The 18,664-nt window shown below is 39.2% G+C and overlaps 2 protein-coding genes across 17 annotated transcripts; one reads left to right on the top strand and one right to left on the bottom strand.

The window, feature by feature from the left end:
* Window positions 1-978: 978 nt before the first annotated feature.
* c8a (complement component 8, alpha polypeptide) lies at window positions 979-9,241 on the bottom strand. Of its 2 annotated transcripts, none has more exons than XM_085139754.1 (11): window positions 9,034-9,241; window positions 8,817-8,910; window positions 8,349-8,496; window positions 8,054-8,201; window positions 5,428-5,611; window positions 5,173-5,355; window positions 3,446-3,686; window positions 3,217-3,348; window positions 2,938-3,095; window positions 2,534-2,759; window positions 979-1,277 (listed from the first exon to the last, which is right to left on the bottom strand). In XM_085139754.1, exons 1-11 carry the CDS (start codon window positions 9,141-9,143, stop codon window positions 1,126-1,128), a joined length of 1,776 nt encoding a protein of 591 aa, XP_084995880.1. In that variant the 5' UTR covers window positions 9,144-9,241; the 3' UTR covers window positions 979-1,125. The 2 variants fall into 2 exon arrangements, with proteins under 2 accessions (XP_084995880.1, XP_084995879.1); XM_085139753.1 differs by having other exon boundaries at window positions 5,428-5,617.
* A 392-nt stretch (window positions 9,242-9,633) lies between these two features.
* On the top strand, window positions 9,634-18,386 carry LOC146498156 (uncharacterized). 15 transcript variants are annotated; one of them, XR_014870520.1, is made up of 19 exons: window positions 9,634-9,827; window positions 10,876-11,785; window positions 11,909-12,100; window positions 12,710-13,193; window positions 13,273-13,388; window positions 13,482-13,507; window positions 13,587-13,651; window positions 13,758-13,802; window positions 13,913-14,042; window positions 15,148-15,307; window positions 15,459-15,582; window positions 15,666-15,697; window positions 15,894-15,947; window positions 16,057-16,094; window positions 16,351-16,414; window positions 17,597-17,695; window positions 17,779-17,925; window positions 18,078-18,111; window positions 18,274-18,386. XR_014870520.1 is itself a non-coding variant. In XM_085139739.1 (19 exons), the coding sequence occupies exons 1-18, from the start codon at window positions 9,819-9,821 to the stop codon at window positions 18,094-18,096; spliced, it is 2,724 nt and encodes a 907-aa protein (XP_084995865.1). In that variant the 5' UTR covers window positions 9,635-9,818; the 3' UTR covers window positions 18,097-18,111; window positions 18,274-18,386. The 15 variants fall into 15 exon arrangements, 12 of the variants coding, with proteins under 12 accessions (XP_084995865.1, XP_084995866.1, XP_084995877.1 ...); XR_014870521.1 differs by having other exon boundaries at window positions 16,060-16,094; XR_014870522.1 differs by having other exon boundaries at window positions 9,635-9,827; window positions 17,812-17,925.
* The last annotated feature ends 278 nt before the right edge of the window (window positions 18,387-18,664 follow it).

Genomic DNA, 18,664 nt, shown 5'->3' on the forward strand with positions numbered 1-18,664 from the left:
CCTCCATCTGGTAGACGATCTGCTTCTACTTCCTGAGCCAAAAAACACCCCACAGTGGAAAAAAGGTGCAGAGATTTATTGAAACATATGAAAGGATCATAATAAATATGTAAGGCAAAAACAGAGTTTGGACAGTAGTAACAACCATTTCTCATTGGTGAGGATCAAATGTCTTTCAGATACTTTTCATTTGCTGTAGATAGTCTTTCAGGCAAGTTACTTTTTAATTTTTCCTCCACTTGTCTAGTTTCCTCAAATTTTTTATTGACACTGCACACTGTGGAAAGCTATGGCAATTTTTCAGTAAATAAAAAATTTTCCACAAACTGCAGACAATTTTTTTGTTTCCTTGCCAGCTTTAGTCAGGCATTGGAAAATATCATTAAATACAATTTATTTTTTTATTTTTTTATTTTTTTATAAATCTACCAAGATACAATTTTTTTATACCCTTAATTGTGGCCCCCAGACTGTGGAACTCTCTCCCTTTGAGCCTAGGATCTGTGGACTCAGTGGTCGCTTTTAAAAACAGCTAAAAACCCATCTTTTTAAACTTGCTTTTGGTTGATTTTTATTTTTAGATTTTAGCTTCTGTGAAGCACTTTGTGATTTTTATCTTGAAAGGTTCTACATAAATAAAGTTTTACTTACTTACTTTACTAAAGACTCTTTGGGAATCAGCTTGTTGGTGCAAAAATACCATTTTATGCCTGTCAACTTGTGTTGTCTTTGATATTCTTCATCAAATTGAAAAAAAAATCAACAAAAGAAAAGAGAACAAATTAAATGTTTTTGTGACAGGCTGCCAGTAACAGTACGGTGCCTAATTTATCATTTAAAATTTGTTCTTTCATCCTAAATTTTAATACCGTTTCATCCCTTGAGTTAGGTGTCTTTTTTTGCTTAAATGACTCATAGGTCAATAAAACAATAAAACCTTCCTGTGAAAATGGTCGGGTACAAAGACTGGACACAAAATCTGCATAAACATACATTTATTCGGAAATACAGAAAATCTGATTTTCTCTTTTATTTGTGAGCACTTTAATGTTTACAAAGGAATACAAAAAATGCTCACTAAGTAGTTAACACATCTTCACTCAGCAATCTGAAAGAAACGTGTGTTTAACAGGGCCAAGTCTGAGAAGCAGAGCCCAAGCAGGTGGCTCCGCCATTCTGAGGTGGAGGATTATTACACACTCGTGTCCTGGTCTTCCTCCTCGATGTACAGGGTGACCAGGCCCCCCAGCAGGACCACGATCCATCTGCCTTGGTTCCTGTTGATGAAAATTAAAGGTGTTGATTATGAACTGTAGGGTGTAGATCCATTAACAGCTCAATTTTTGAGTTTCACTAAAAACAGATTAGATGACTATTTGAATATGAATGTTGAATCAGTGGAGAACTATCACCGCAGTCGGTTCACTCTAGCTCAGCTATTATGTTGCTTTGGGCTACAAAAGGCAACAGTAAAGAGGAGCTGCTCCCTTTTTTTTCCAAGGGGCCACTACAGCAGATGGAGCCACACATTTTGATTTGGCAAAGATCGCATGCCTTATGCTCTTCCTGACACAACCCTGCCATCTAACTGGGCTTGATGACTGGCACTAAGAGCACATTACCTTGTGATCATCCTGAGGGTGGGTTTGTGTTTCCTTCCCTTCTGGAACCGAGGAGCTTTTGGATTTAAGGCGAATGTGTTAACCACTACACCATGGAGCCACACAACAGTCACAGTACTGGGTCGTGTGACCCAGTGTTTAAGTTTTATTGTATTTTGTTATTCATTTGTGTTCTAGCTTCAGTTTAGTTTATCGAATTAATTTCTACGATGCCCAGGTTGCTGTTCTAGTCCTTTGTTTGTGTTTGTTTCTCCTGCTAAACAGGTGAAAATAGATTCAGGAGCAACAGGACTTAATGCTACTAAATCTTTGATTTTATTTATTTTTTGCTGTGTTTTACTTGCATCTATTTGAAAGAGTGAGTGTAAACACAAAAAATTATTTTATATGATGGAATATGCAGAAAATAGGTTTAAATGTTAAACAAATTCCTTCAAATCAAACAATGTTATATATAATTTAATTTTTGCTTGATGCAATGTGCATAAAGTTAAAAGATTAAAACTAATAAAACAAGGTTTTAAAAGAGACTTTTTTATTTGATTCAGTTTTATATGATGGATTATTCAGAAAATAGAATTGGGCTGAAAGGTCTGTTGCTTTATTCAGTTGTGTATCATGTTTTTAAAAAAGTAACTAGGTAATAAAGTAACTAATTACTTTTGAAAATAAGTAATCAGTAAAGTAACAGGATTACGTTCTCGAAGAAGTAATCCGTAATTAGTAACTAATGACTATTTTCAAGTTACTTGACCAACACTGGTCATATACAAGTGAAGCTTGTCTGCTGAATGTTAAAAAATTACGACTACAATATTTGTCACAGTTGTATTTTTACTTGTTTCTAATGTCTTTTGAAATAAGGTGTATGATTTGAACATGTTCAGCTTGTTTCTGTTTCTTCTTCTCACCGCTTCGGTTGGTCTCTTCGCAGGCGTACCCCTGGTAGCCTGAGCTACAGATGCAATTACAAGATGTGCCTGAGAGGACAGGAATCCCATTGTTGCTGCAGGGGGCACAGCGGCACGGGTCAAACTGCTGCAGATACTCATCAATGGCTCGCTGCAAGTTGGCCAGTCTGTCACCTACGTGGTCAGCAGCTGTGCTGATACGTACAAGCTCATGAATCGGCATGATCTAGTTTACAGGGCATGTGGGACAGAGACAGGACGAGAAGAAAGAGGAAAGTTCATTACAAGAAGATGTCAGCAGTGTGTTGAGATAAATGACACTCAGATTTATAACATTTGTTGAAGAGCAAGATATATAATTCATCTTGATTCACACATAATTTTACCTATTTTTACTGAGTTACCTCATAATCAATGAGTGTTGGGTTATATTTAAGAGATAACCCCCACTTCTGGTATATGTCAGGGTTCCTGATAGCCCTCAGACCAGCGCTCCTGTCTGTGATTCCTCCGCTTACTTTTGTAACAACGTCGTGAATAATAGCTGAACCTCCTCTTCTATCTGTGCATACAAAAACAAATCAAAAGAAACTATAACCCTGTTTTTATAAGAAATGAAAAAAGTTACAAATAAAGCAATTTAACTAGCTAATTTAGATAAAGACAGAATTTCCATTTTTCACCTTCACTGAAATCTCCGCCTTTGTCGCATAATTGCCCTGACAGTTTGGGCTCTATTGCTGCACTGCTGCCAACTGGAATACTCAAACCAAACGAGGCACCAAAGCATGAACCAGCTTGATCAGCGTTAATATCTGTAAACATTGGGGAAAAGACAAAACAAGGGTTACTTTACATCGCATGTGATAATGTGGTAGGGTACTCTGATTACAAAATGGAAAACTCCAGTACTTAAGTTTCTCATTGTTGTTTTGTTGACAATCACGACATGTTCCAGGGTTCCACCCATAGTTCCCTCTGTGATATAGTGGGTGCCAAATGTGTTGAAGAAGCGAGAGTACATCCCAAAGTCGTATTCCTCTGGGAGCTCCATGAGTGAAACATAGAAATCTTCATGAAGCATCAGCTTATTAGTTCTCATCTTGAAGCGAGCGGTTTGCACTTCTGAATTAAGCCAAATGAAACTTAAATCCTGAGGGGGAAAAAACAAAAAAACAATATAACAACTAGATTTTGCACTTTGAATGGAAACAACAAATATACAAAGAAACAAAATGTGCCACCCTTCAGTTCTTTATATTTTGTTTCTGTGGCAAAGGGGTCTGGGCCAGACGTGAACCCAAGGTGCTCCATTGAACCTTGTGGTTGAACATAAAATAGTGTTGTTGTTTTTTTACTAATCAGGTGATTGCCAAAGTGCTTTTAGCTGATAACTTTTTCAGTTTGTCCTTAAAAAAAAACTAGAGGAAGAAGTCTACACAGGTGAACGATGTCTGAAAGTTTTCTTCCCAAGAAATAGAAAAATCCAGCAAAATAGGCGGAGCTGAAAGATGCATCTTCACTAGATCCATTTGGATCTTGTTGAAATTGATGGAACTATGAACACAGACAAGTACTTTCATATTTTGAGCTACCACACAATACCCTCTGGGAAGCATCTGATTGGTAACAGGTTCATTGTTCAGCATGACAATGATCCCAAACACACAGTCTTAATATAACATAACATAATAACATATGTGAATTCTGACCAGTCACAAGAGACAGTTTCACATTGACCTAAGTAACAATTTCATGGTTCAAAGAGTGCACCACTCAGTCTCTTATCTCTTGCTTTGTCTCACCAATATGACAGAAACTATATGAATAAGATGACATTTCCTTAATTACACTTTGGATCTCACATTTAAATGAATGGAACGCTTACTTTGGTCTTCGCAGTTCACAGACAAAAATAATAATGATAGCTTTTGAATTGTTCTCTTAATTTGTACATGCGTGTGCTTCTGTAATTATGAGGCTCAGCCCAAACTAATTTGGTCCATTAAAAACCAGAATCCTGACGACATGCCTGCCTGAACATTAACATCACTGAAGCAGTGTGGAATAATTTTGACCATTTTCCTTTGAACGTCCTTCCAGAAGCCTGGAACTTTTCCTGAAAGCTACTCAAAGACATCTTGCTTAGAGAGTTTAGACTATGTTAAAGAGCGAATGGTAGTCATACCAAATCTTGACTTTCAGACTGATTTAAATTGTATACATTTAATTGACATATTTACCATTTTAATCCCAAAATATAAAGCAATGAAGAGGAGCTCAATAGTTCCACACAGTACTGTACAATCTTGCTGACACTATATTCTTGTTTGACCACTGAAGCTAATGCTAGGTAGCTTAAAAGTTCTTAGCTTAAGGCACCTGTTGAGCTAGCTAGCTCAAGCCAGTTGGATTGAATGTGACCTCTTATAAACAATCTAGTTAGCCATAGGTTAATTATTTACTGGTAGCCTCAGTAGCTAGAAATAAGCTATTTAACTCTAAATTATTTAATGCTAAATTAAAAATGAATTAGCAGTGATTTCAAATAATTAACATTAATATATTTTAACAACAACAATATCAACAGTAATTGTTTTCATTTAAAACATTTTAATATTCGAGTGAAAAGAATATACCTGGCTTTTAAACTGTGTTATGTTTTTGAGAAATGAGTTTTCACTGCTGCCATCCAGTCCCACTTCCACATGGTAGATTCCAACTGTGAAGCCACTGTTGGACGATGACACTGTTTTCCTTGCTTTCAGCAGGCTCACCATGTCATCAAAATATTCCGAAGAGCCCTTTGATGATGCTTGGGCCTGTAACAGGTTAGATACGTTAAAATATTTTTGTAGAATAAAATAAAACAAAAAATCAGAACATTACAGTACCATAAAATGGTAAGTATGGTAGTTGTATGGTTTTCTGTAGTTTTTTTCATCTTCATTGTAGTGCAGGTTCTCGCAGAATGCATCATACGTGAATTTTCTCCATTCGCCATTATAGACATATTCACACTCGCCTCCAAAATATCTTGGGTCAAGTACATGATCCATTAATTCTCCACTTAAAACACTATAGCTACAAGAAAGAAGAACAGTGCAAATTAAGAAATTACATTCAGATACAGATCTATCTTTTTTCAAGACAAAGAAATAGTGTGATATGAATGCATATCAAAGGTTCAATTGGATCGGCATTTTACAGCTAAAACTGTTTCTGGAGCAAAGTATTTTGTTTTTTTTTGGGGGGGGGGGGGGGGGGGGGTCGGTCACAGGGGTGCCTGTCAGTAAGAGGGTCCTGGGTTAAAATTCAGGCAGAGGTTTCTGTGTGGAGTTTGCATGTCATTGTCATGGTCCCCGTGCCTGCCCAGCCGGCCTCACAAGGCTACACTTGTGTTTTTGCTTTCTCTCTCTCTCTCTCTCTCTCCCCTACCTCTCTGCCTGGGCGGAGCTCACTGCTGGCTCCCGCCCTTGGCTCACACACCTGTTGGCGATCAGCTGATTTCCCGACTACTATTTGAGGATGGGCCACAGATCTTCTCATCGCTGGATGATTGTGCTACTAACTTTACCTTCCCGGACCTCCCAGCTGTACGAACGTGTGTGAGTTGGATGTGAGCGAGCGTGAGAGAGAGAACCTTCCCCTAATCCCTTGGAACCCTGGATTTTCCCCGTCACTGTATATATTATCGCACTGGTGTGTAAATAAACGGTGCTCTGAGACGTCAACCTGTTCTGCGCTTGAGTCCCTGCTTTCAGATTGTGACAGTCATCCATGCCAGCGTAGGTTCTCTCTGGGTGCTCCAGCTTCCTCTCACAGTCCAGAGTATGGGATAGGTTTATTGTCCACAAGTGGGAATATGAATGGCTGTCTATCTCTCTATGTTATGTATACCTTGCTTCTCATCCTATGACTGCTAGGAGAAGCTCTAGCGCCCCTGTGACCCAGAAATGGATAAGTAGAAAAAAATGGATGGTGGAGTGAAATAGTCACAGTTTTAGATCAACGTAAAAAAATGTGTATTTTAACAATTCTCGACTACAGAAGCAAACTTTAAGAAGAGGTACTTAATTAATGTATTACATAAATATTGATCACCAATTACCAACTGATCACCAATGGGTGTGACCGCTGGAGTATTATCAGGGTTGTGATTCACATTTATCCCAGCTACCATAGAGGGAGAGGCAGGGTACACCCTGGACCTTTTAGACAACGCAGAGAGACAGGCAACCATTCGCGCTCACATTCACAGCTATGGGCAATTTAGAATCACCAATTAACCTAACCCCACTCCCTGCATGTCTTTGGACTGTGGGAGGAAGCCGGAGAACCCAGAGAGACACCCACGCAAATATAAGGAGAACATGCAAACTCCAATCAAACCCAGGACCTTCTTGCTGTGAGGCAACAACGCCACCGTGCTGACATTGTTTGACAACTCCTTCATAAAAAAAAAGCAAAAAATGCTTTTATTGTGGCAGGGTCCTTTTAATGCAGTTATTTTATATATAAGGTCTTGAAACAGCTTGGCATTTTATTGTTCACACAAAATATATTATGACTTGAGGTGGCAAAACTGAGTTCTTTTTTTAAAAAAAATACACACTCAAAGAATCTGCTAACAATCTTTTTACTTGCTGTTATATTTTAGGTCCTATTTTATAGCAACTTCAAAAGGTGCAACTTTTACTTTGAAGGCAAAATGTCAGTTTCTGATATGCGTCGCATGTGTTTTTTCTTTTTTCTTTAATTAGTTTACAGATAATTGAATAAGCTAATGGTTCAGTGAATGGTAATTCACATCTTTATCCAAAACAAAAGGAAGGAAAACTTTAGAGTGACCATTTTCCTCAAGCTACTGGTTGTGATTAAAAATAAATAAATATTAAATCTTAGAATAATACAGAAAATCTCTGTTTGCATGTTTGTTTCTTTGGCCACCAACTCGTCCTACACAATCAGGAGTTGAGCCACCAAACTTGGCGCACAGGTAAAAATTAGGCCCCAGAGGTTTTAATCAATAGCAGAAATTATGCTTCATCGTGTTGCCTAGCAACTACCCAGTAGCATGGGTAAAATGTTGCTGGGTAGTTTTTCACATTTATGCACCTAGAATATTTTGTAAAAACATGACATTATTTTTATTTTACCACAATTTACCACATTTATATCCATAAAGGGTGAATTATAAATTGTACAGTGTCATGTTGCCTGGCAACCACCTAGCAATTAATTACCTATTTCTTTCACATTTATGCACCAAAAAAAACCTTATAAATGTATTTTAATAATTTAAATCTTAGGCCACAAGCAGGCCAAACAATACTGAAAGGTGGCTTTCACCAGGGTCACAGCGGTATGCCAGTTTCAAGGCATAACAATAGACAATATAAAAGATCGCTGTAGCCACTGAGATGCCACTGACTGCTAATCGAAGTCCCATATTGTACAACTTTCCATAGGTGATGTAAACTACATGTGCATGTGCATTCATCACAGCACATTATTTACCCTTGCGTGCCACGCTCCGCACCAGGGATCGGTATGAGGGTGGAACACTTGTCGTTTCTCTGGTTAACATTTTCACATCCATCCTCATCAGAAAAATCATCACAGTCTGACTCTCCATTACATTGAAGCGAACGGCTGATGCAACGCCCTAGAAACAAAGTAAGTAAGGACGCACATTTATCAGAACTGACTTCCTGACACACAAATGCTTGCAGCATGCCATGCATGTTAGTGAAAAGACATAGAGAAATCACCTTCAGCATTTGTCGCCTGAATGGTCGTAGATGGTCCTTACCTGTTTCTTTGCAGGTGAAGCTCTCTTCACAGTAATCTGGGACCAGACATGGCGTGGTTGATCTGGGACATATCTCCCTCCTCCAGAGTATATCAATACACTCAGTCCCACCAAACTGTGAAGGTTTCTCTAAGTATCGGAAACTGAACTAAAACCAAGTTCAAAATGAGTTAAATTCTCTGAATTCATCCATTCATGCTCATAGTAGAAGAATCGTACAACATTTGATATTTATTGATGAGTTATAAAGTTATAAGAGAACTTCCAGGAACATCGGGGACAGAGTACAGCCACGGCCCACTTTATTGACTCTCCTGATGTGATCTGTGTTACTTTGCAAAACAAACTGTGAAATGTCAGTGTTTGGAAGAAAGTTGCAGTAGCAAAGTATTGCACAAGCCAGCCATACCAAACAATGTGAACAACATTAATCATATTTAAATGTTTAGTGAAAAAAAGCATAATCACCTTTCTGTCTGTGCAGGAGTCACATGGTGTCCAAGATGACCAGCTCCCCAGTCTACAGTCAATAGGTGTCGGTTTGTTCACAGCTCTGGCCCTCCTGACCCACATAATTATTATTATTATCTTAGTTCCATTTGTAAATCCCATTGTGTATGGAATATGATAAATAAAAGCTATTAAGGTGTAAAAGCAAAAAGTGGTGAGGTGAAAAATACTGTACCTGTTTTTAGCTGTTGTCCATGGCGTCCTGGATGCGTCAACAATTGTGTCAGAACTGACAAACAGATGCAGTGTGCATAAACCAAGGAGTAAACGAAGGAATGTCCCCATAGTGAAAATAAACAGCGATTCCTAAAGACTCAGAGCCACATCGCAAATCAGATATTGTGATCCTGAAGGGGTCCTGAGGGGACTCTTGACACTGTTGTCTTGATCAGCCACAGTAAATGATTGATCAAGAGTAAACACATGCGATTACAACAGTTAGGAAAGTTTTTCTCTGTCTTTTTTAAAAATCATCTATTACAACCTTTTTCTATGACATACTTTACAAATGTGAAACTGAATCTTCACTGTGTGCAAAGTTGATATCCATTTATTTAAATTATGATATGTAATGAAATTTTCCGACACCTCACCGAATTTCATGAGTCTTCTTGGAGAGGTGAGAGGTTGATATGGACAAAAGAAGAAGAATTAAAATTAAAAACTGTAAGTGGAAAATTAGTTATCATTATCAAAATAAATCCCTATCCACACACGTTGCGCCTTCGACGCTTCTGATTCGTTGATCAAGGAAACGTGAACGCGCACGTAGGTCGAGTGCAGCACGCAGGTGCGTCATTCAGCGGCTCTTTCAAATTGTTTGTTTTAGCCTTCACCGTGATTAACCAGAGCTGTTAGGTCGCTGTTTAAAAAAAATAAAGTAAACAGCGTCTCGGTATTAAAATTGAAACCGTCTTTCAAATGCTCGGTCCTTAACAGTGATGACAGACAGAAGCTACAATGGAAGAGGTAAAGTTACAAGGCTTTTATAGCAGGTTTAATTAGCTAAAGGGCAGTTGAATAGAAAGTTAATTTACTTATATTGCTTTTCTTTATGCTAATGTGCTGCTGCTGCTTTACTCTTTCTAACACATGAGTATGGCTTTCTTAAATAACTGATAGAACGGAGTAAAAAATACTTTTGAAATAACAAATCATCATTTTTACGACCAACCCAGTTAAATATATGAAAGTCGTTTCGGTGCTCACAGTGATAGCAGTTTTTCTTTTGATCGCTTTTGAGAAACATGGATGTCTTAAATTTTCTACATCTATTATTGATTAAAACAATATATGAAGGCTTAATCTGTTCAGTAGCATCTTAATTAACCAACAAACACTTGGGTTTTAATTGACCAGCGACGTGTGAAAAGAAAAGCCTCGTAATTACCAAAAGGGTGTAGTTTTGGTAATTAGAAAGTAAGCTTAAACCAGAGACATTAAATTTAGGGGCGCGGATTACTACTTTAAACTCTGCAGTTAGAAAAATAGTTTTAAATTACCAAAAAAAGGTGCCTTCACGTGTCATTTGTATGATTGGTAGGTAAGGTAGGATTGGAAACTTAGAAAGTTTATTTTCATTCCTGTTTCTCAGCATATGCAAACATTACCTATTGAATTTTGTTGGACAGATGGAACGTAAAATTATTTCTGTATCACTTTCAGGGGAGTAAGTGAGGAAAATACGTATTTTGTCATTTTTGTAGGCTTATCTCTTTACCCCTTGAATGCCAAGCAGCAACCATTGAAGCTTTTTTTTCCTAAACTGAGCAGTTTCTGTCATATTTTGGGCCTGCTTATAGAAACAATGACTGGGTTTGTACCAGAGGTTAGTGAGGGTGGTCTCTGCCCATGTAGCTGTCCTTGGAAAAAGACAAACACTTCTAATGGTTGTCACACCACGTCTTTATGGATATATACTGAGGTGTCAGCGCTCGTCATTAAGGGTTCAGAGGAGGGCATCAAACCTTGTCTTTATGAGGGAAAAGAGTTAAACTAACCTTTTTTTTTTTTTCAGGAGGGACCAATCAACTTCAAAGCACTGAGGGCCAAATTTCAGGAAGAGGCTCTCCTGGCTCAATCCAAAACCAGCCGTCCAGCTGTTGCTGAAAAACCCAAACAGATTCTTCCACCTGGAGGTCACTGCACTGTGGTTAGCAGTATTAATACTGCTGCAGAAAACAAGACACCAGCGGTTCCTCGTGTCATTTTCAGAGATGCACTGCGACTGTCTGGAGGCAAGAGGCCGATTTCCTTTCCGCTGCAACCTCAGCGGACCTCCCTGTCATCTCAGCTTACTAATGGAGACGGCACAGCAAGGCATTCTCGATACATGCCCCTGGTGCTTCCTGTCCTGCCTGCAAAAGATCAGAAGACAGAAACACCAGTCAGGAGAGAGTACAAACCCGAACCAGAGTCGGGGAAGGAAGCCTTGCCACAAACTAAAATCAAGAAGAAGGATTTGCTGCTTCCATTCAAATCAGTCAAAGCATCAAAGGTCAGTGCGGAAAGCGGAGAGGAGCCCACATGTGGTGATTTGACCACCAGACCGTGTAGCGCTCCTGGTGAGTTGCCATCAGTGGAAAAACAAACCACAGAGGATGGGGCTTCACTCCAAAGTGACCAATCAAACAGTGAATACCCCCTCTCCAGTCCAGATGTCCCAGTCACCCCTCCTTCAGCAGAGACCACAGTCGATTCTGACAATAAAATTATGAGCACTTTGGAGAGGGCCAAGAAGAAATTCTCACGCCGAAACATGTTGATCTCTTCCAAACCCAAGAGCTTGCATTCCCCTGACAACACAGGCAAAGAGTTCAGTCCACCACCGAGGACCACTGACCTGCCCACACCCCCACCAGTGTGTCTTTCACATCTGGCTTGTATCTCAGCCCGGCCTTTCTTCAAAACCAACAACGCTTTATGCAGTAAGTTATATGCAGAGTGACAAATGTCAAAATCTGCAGTTTCATTGTGGGTGTTAATGTTAGAACATAAATTATTATATACATTGCTAATACTATTCATATTTAATGCTTTTTCCCCTCAAGAATCAGCACTGGATAAGCAGCTTGGCAGAGAGAAATCTAAGAATCTGCCAGTGAAGACTGTTGAACTTCATCCACCATGTGTCCCACTGAAGAAGCCTCTGCCTGATCTGAGAACACTGGGGCCAGTGCCGGCAAAGCCCCTCAGACCTCCATTAGTAGATCTCAGCTATTACCATGTGCCTCTGTTTACTGGTATGAGAGTCTCAGCAAGTCTACACACATGGCCACTGGGAGCAATAGCAGAGGATAGATTTGCGTTAAAAACCTATTCGAAAATGTCAGCGAAGGTTAGCTGATGCGTTTTAGCAAATTCTGTCCTCCTCTTGCTGTCACATAGACAGTTTACCTGCATCTCAAACTGCACATTAGGTGTCGGAATAATCGGACAAATTACTTGGGCTGCGATCAGTCATATTAGAAAACATAGGTGACAACAAAAGGTTTCTTGATCTTAAGAAAAACCTGATTAATGTTGGAAAAATGTATGTTTATTTTATTTTAGGTTTTAACATCAGCTGCTGTCTATATAGAGTCAGTTAGAATTATTATTTATTAGCAGTACTCCTAATAACATCTCAGGTTAAACAGATGCATGTTGGAAAGGGCTATCAGTCTGTTTATAGACATTAATGTTTCATTTCTTCGTCTTTTCCCTCTTTTTGCATCTTCAGTTCTGTGGCCACAGTTTATGTGCTTAGTCATCAGTGACTTAGCATTATCCTCTCTGCAGTTCACATTATTCCTCTTTTTGTGGTGAGGCCTAACATCTGTTCAAATACTGCTTTTACTTTCTTATTATAGTGGTGTCACCGAACGTTAGCCAAGCAGAGTCTGAGCACCCACCCGTCTCCAACCCTCTGTTGGATGCCCCAGAGTTTCCAGACTTTGAAAATACAGAGATGGAAACAGCAGAAAGTGGAGGTGTTGATGTTGCTGCACTAGAACTGGAGGCCTTAGACTTAGTCAGCGCTAACCCTCACACAGCTGTCGACGCTGAGCATCCACAAGCTGACTTGTCAGCGCATGATCCTGCGGGGCCCGGTGTGATCTCCATCATCCAAGATCTGAACCTTGGCAGTGAAAACATAATACCCCTTGATCCAGCCAGCTTCCCTGAACCAATAAACTTGTTAGAGTTCCCAGAGCCTGCTATACCACAGCAGTGGTCCCAGAGCAAAGAGGTGCTTGTCGATTCTTTTCCTAAATCTCCGTCTGATGAAACTGATGTGGGAGTTGCTGAGTGTCAGTCTTTCCCAGAGGAAAGAGAGCTTAGTAGCCACTCGTGGTAAGTTTTATAGTAACTGGAATTTTTTTTCTTCTTCTTCTTCATATAACAGTGTGCTGTTTATACATTCCCCTTACAGTGGACATCAACAGGACAGTTACTATGAAACATATACTAACATATATGAAGATGTTGAGAATATGAACAAATTCACTTTGAGCCAAAACTCCACTAAAAGAAAAGGCGGACTGAAGAGTAAGTACTTCACACAGATTTTATTCTTAAAATAAAACCATTTGCAGACATTTATTCTCATCTATAATCACTGTTTGTTTTTGTTTTGTACAGATCCATACGCGGACCACCAGCCAAAGGTAACTCATTTTTAAATCAGAGTATATAATTATCTTAGCAACTTTAAAAAGTGTATTTTAGTGTGTTTTATGTATCTAGTGTTGTCTTTTTTGGGTTTTTTCTCAAAAGGAGTCGTCATGTGTTAGAAGGCAAAAGAATCCATGGTATGCTTTTTCTTTTTTCCCTTCTTTCATTCTCGTAAACGTAATACCTTTGTTCTGTCATTGACACTGTGACATCCATTCCCTTCCTATGGTTATCAAACTGCAGGGTTTGTGTATCGGGTGAACATTTGGCACATAATCATATGCACAGGTATGTCAGACATGTAAATCTTTTTCCTGAACATGTGATTTTAAAAAAACAACCAAGAAAAACAAACAAGCTGCTCGTATACCTAATCCCTTTTTTCACATTTTTCTTAGCATGATGAACACTCCCAACCCCGGCGACCATAAAGAACAGAAGAAGCGGGAGAAACAACGATTGGAAAAGGAAAAAAAGGAGCAAAAAGAGAGGGAGAAGAAGGAAAATGAAATGAAAAAGAAGTTTAAAGTAAGGGGGTGATTTGTTTTGAGATGATGACTTTTGATTTTAGTTTTCTTCGGTTACTGTTTATTCAGCTTTTCTAAGTCATCAGTTGGCAAATGTTACTTCCTGAATTTTTAGTTGTTGTTTTTTTTTAAATAAAACTTCAAACATGGAATCAATGCAGCATCTCTTCAAAGATGTAAAACACAAATGTTTTACTTTTTTTGCTGCTTAGGTGTTTGTAAGACAGTGCAGCTCATTGCTAAGATGTGACTCTTATAATGTATAACAGATGGATGTGGCTTTACGGTCTGAAAAAGTACTATATATCTTTCTTTCTAATAGCCAGCAGAGGGTGACACCTCTGTTTTTTGGAAATAAAAAAAAAAATCCTTTCATGTATAACCTCAGTAAATGTGTTCCTGATGTGATCAATTTCACTAACTAGAAGTCTAATTTCAAGTCTTTATGAGTACAGCCTGTGAGTGTTACATCTAAGGACAGCTTCTGAAAATGAAACCAGTGCAGAAAGTGTTAAAAACTCCAGTACCTGTAGGAATCCCCATAGTCTCGGGTTAAACTGTCCAACTTTACAGCATTAAAAAGCGTGTTTACAACCTGGTACAAAAAACAGTTTTCACTGCTGTGGATCGTTCACTTGCTCATAACAACTCTGAGTGGCTAAGTCGATTTTACAGGTGTTCAGACACCAACACCTGAAGCCAATTAGTAAGTGCCTTGTAATCTTAGCAATAATTAGTAGGTAGGTGTGTGTGTGTGTGTGTGTGTGTGTGTGTGTGTGTGTGTGTGTGTGTGTGTGTGTGTGTGTGTGTGTGTGTGTGTGTGTGTGTGTGTGTGTGTGTGTGTGTGTGTGTGTGTGTGTGTGTGTGTGTGTGTGTGTGTGTGTGTGTGTGTGTGTGTGTGTGTACGTTGCAGCCGCAGGGTTTATGAATGCAGCTTGCTCTCCAAGCTTGCAAACATTAGCAGATTAATTGGCACTCCAGCCTCTGTCCATCCAAAAAGAAAAAAGACCGGGCAGTGGTCAAAATGTTAATATTGAACCTTAAAACTCTAACATCATCGTGGATATGTCCATCGTTTACATGCAGTCTTTTACGTGACCTCGTAGGTGACTGGGGATGAAGAGCCGATGTACCATGCCAAGGTGATGGTGGCCAGTAAAGTCCGCAAGAATGATCTGCCTGTGAAGAGCGGGGACACGGTCAGCATTATCCGCACCACCAACTGCCCCAAAGGCAAATGGTTGGCCCGAGACGCCAACAACAAGTGTGAGTTCACTTTTGTGTTATTTGTAAGTATGAAATAAGAATGGCTTAATCACATCTGGACTTTAAAAACATAGCATGGATACAACAGACGTCGATGTAACAGGAGTGTTTCCGCATTTGGTGTCGTTACTTTGCTGCTCTCTCTTTGCAGATGGTTATATTTCAGTGATGAATGTGGAGCTAAATATCAAGGAGATGCTGGAACTCGGCAAGAAGGCTCAAGCAGCAGGGCGAGGAGGCAACATGGAGGGAGATAACATAAGTATTGGAAGCAGGTACTGTGTAGCACACTGATCAAATTTTTAGTTTCTCAATTAAAAGAAAAGTGTCATGATTCACTTTTTTCTTTGTTTTTCAGATCCTCAAACCAGCCTTTTCTAACAAGCAGTTGTAAGTTTCAGGAGGCTCTGCATGACTGACTGAGTGCTGCTGCACTGAGGCTGGATCCCAGCCAGTATCACTTAACTGCTGTCATCTGCTTTACGGCCGGGTGTTATTTTATGATACTGATGGAATTCATGGGCTTTCATTAGCATGCTTGTCAGGCTTCATTGTTTATTTTATTCCCTTTTCCTTCTTCACACAGTCACAGATGACAGTGAGGAGTGGGCCTATGAAGATGAGACCCTCTCACCATTCAGTGAGAGCCAGTGAGATGTTTGGCATTTATTCAAAGCAGCTTTTTGATCAGTGTCACTTCTAAAAATGACAAATGAACACTAAATATTCTTTCTCTTCAATTTGGGTAGCAGCTTTTCTCAGCAGACGGCTTCAGTGCCCGAGACGTGTGAGTACATTTTTATGTCCCGTCCTTTTGAAGTTGAAACGGGCCAACAGAAGATGCCTATCCGCACCCCCACCCTCTCCTGTTTAAAGGGAACTCTGGTTGTTTTATGCAATGGCAGACTGTGGCAGGGCTTTGATGTGCACTTTTACCATATGTTTTTCTTACTTCCTCCCTCTTCAGTCTGCATTTTAACTAACCCCGTTCCTGTCTCGCCCTTCCGCTTACACCTCTGCCCTTCATTTGTTCACTTTGTCAGCATGTGTTCATGCTGGTGCCCAGAACACACCGAATGACGCCAACTTGGACGACCTGCACTCGCAGTAAGTCTCAAACACGGATGTCAGAGCAGACACATTATTTCCCTTTCCAACCCTTCATAAACATTACTGCACAGCTTCTTAGCAAGGGTGTATATGCTGTGTTGTGGACTAATTTATGATCACTTACTGTGTTAATGAGCAAGTAAATATTAAAGGTGGAAGAGAAGCAAAAACAATATTGGGACACATTTTACAAGGTCCTTGAAGCTGTAGCGATACAGGGAGTGTTTCTAGAGACCTCCACTGATTACAGGAGAGACTGAAGACTATCATTGCCACACTGGATGATAAACTTAAAAATCTTAGCTGATTAACAGTCTGCCTGAGAAAGGCGAATCACCACACCGAGAAACCGGCTAATTGCTCAGTTCTCTTTTTGTTAACCTGTTACTTGTGTATGATTTTTCTTGATTGGCATCATTTTCTTTTACAAAATGATTAAAAACTCCAATTATAATCATCTGTGAGGTATTCCAGTTTATTCTTTTGGGCGAGCAACTGTATAAATCTAAAAGCTATTCAATTTGTAATCACATCCAATGAAGGGAGGGCGCCAGCTGGTAAAATGTTGGCCAATTTACTTGAAATTTAAGCGAAACAATTAATCAGAAGTGAGAAAAGCTGCTGATTGTCTAAGTGAGCAAAGCTTGAAGTCCAAAATATTTGGATATTTTAAATCCTAAGTGGCAGAAATGGTTAAATAACCAATGCTTGCTGTGTTATTTAACCTACTTATCAACATCTTACTAATACACAAAGGATCGCCACTATTCTTTTTTGTTTGTTTTTTTTAAACTGTGGATTTGTAACATAAGTTTTTTTCTTTTTTTTTTTTTTTATGGAACACTGAGTTTAGGTTAAGCCTAAAACTAAATTATAAAAATTGACTTTGATAGCATTGCCTTGAAGGCTTTTACCTTAGCTGAAGGAAGCTTTTTGAGCCTTTTATAACCAGGCTTTTATTTTGAAATCTCAGGCCAATACAAATTTGCTAAAACGTTTTGTCTTCTGTTCCAGAAGTACAAAAAGTAGCCTTTAATAAAAAGCTCTGCTTCAAGGACTTTAGTCGAGGTGGTGTTGTGTTGGGTTCTGCTCACCCTGCACAGTCTTGTTTCTGTGTAAGAATTTGGAAGCTGGACAAAATAAAACAACTAAATGTGCAACATTACTTCTGCTCTTCAGAATTAAGCATGAAGCCCTGCAGAAGTTGGCAGTCTTCTTTCACCAGACCAAAGATGAACTTGGTGATGTCCATGATGATGATGGAGCAAAGTTTACAAGGTTTTATTTTTGTAACCTTTAACCTCAGACACTATTTATGCAAACTTGTCGTGTTTCTAGCTGCTTGTCTTTATATTCAACAGCACTGTTCTTTCCTCTTCTTGTGTCCTGTTTAGCCATGAACCTCAGAGTAAGTGGTTTGTTTTGGTTTTCCCCTCCCCTTCTCTGCCATGGCTCCACTGTTGTCACCACATGTCGCCCTCACTGATAATGGTGAAGCTAAACACGGGGTACTCATACACACTGGAGACTTTTTCCCTAATGGAAAATGACTTGAGAAACCTTTATCTGCTTTAAATGACCTGGAGTCATGCTGCTGTTATTTTGTGTTGCTGGTTGTTCAAAGCTGACGTGACACTTGTATCTGTTCGTCTTTATCTAGACTTCTTGAGTGCGGTTGAGGAGCCTCCATATCCGTAAGTGTCGCCTGTTTCCTTCTGATCAGAAAGCCCAACTTTGTTATTATGACAAACATTAAACTGAGTACTCATAGAAGTATGTACTGTAATACTTGGGGTTAGGTAAGATGTTTTTTCTTTCTCATAAACGGGTGTAATGCCTTGTGTTCTTCTTGACAGTGAACAAGAAGTTGACTTCACAGAGCTGGAACTTCTTCCTCCCCCACCGCTATATGCTGACACCTAATTATCACTCTGTGGAGCTTGATGTTATGACTTTGACCCTCTGCTGTGAAGGAAAAAAACCCTCATGAATACTAATTGAACTGTGATATCACCTACTAGTTGCGAATAGTAGTTGTTTTTTTGTTTGTTTGTTTATTTTCATTACTCTGGAAGTCACTGAAATGAGTAGATGGTGCACATATTAAACCGTTACACTTTGTCTAAATACCAGTAACAGTAGTTAAGTGTTCACTTGTGGTTGCTTAGTTATGACTGTTTCCAGAAATGTTGTTTACATTTCTTTCTTTCTTTTTGCTGTTGTTTCAGTGTAACATCTAATAAATAG

This window comes from Neolamprologus multifasciatus, chromosome 18 (genome assembly GCF_963576455.1).
Source record: "Neolamprologus multifasciatus chromosome 18, fNeoMul1.2, whole genome shotgun sequence".
Classification (NCBI taxonomy): Eukaryota; Metazoa; Chordata; class Actinopteri; order Cichliformes; family Cichlidae; genus Neolamprologus; species Neolamprologus multifasciatus.

Coding starts and splice junctions, on each gene's coding strand:
- LOC146498156 (XM_085139739.1), top strand. Junction 13,389..13,481: donor AAGAAAAGGCGGACTGAAGA/GTAAGTACTTCA, acceptor TGTTTTGTACAG/ATCCATACGCGGACCACCAG. Junction 16,415..17,596: donor TTGGACGACCTGCACTCGCA/GTAAGTCTCAAA, acceptor TCTGCTCTTCAG/AATTAAGCATGAAGCCCTGC.
- c8a (XM_085139753.1), bottom strand. CDS start 9,143: ATGGGGACATTCCTTCGTTTACTCCTTGGTTTATGCACACTGCATCTG. Junction 8,911..9,033: donor TGGACAACAGCTAAAAACAG/GTACAGTATTTT, acceptor TATGTGGGTCAG/GAGGGCCAGAGCTGTGAACA. Junction 3,349..3,445: donor AACAACAATGAGAAACTTAA/GTACTGGAGTTT, acceptor CAATGTTTACAG/ATATTAACGCTGATCAAGCT.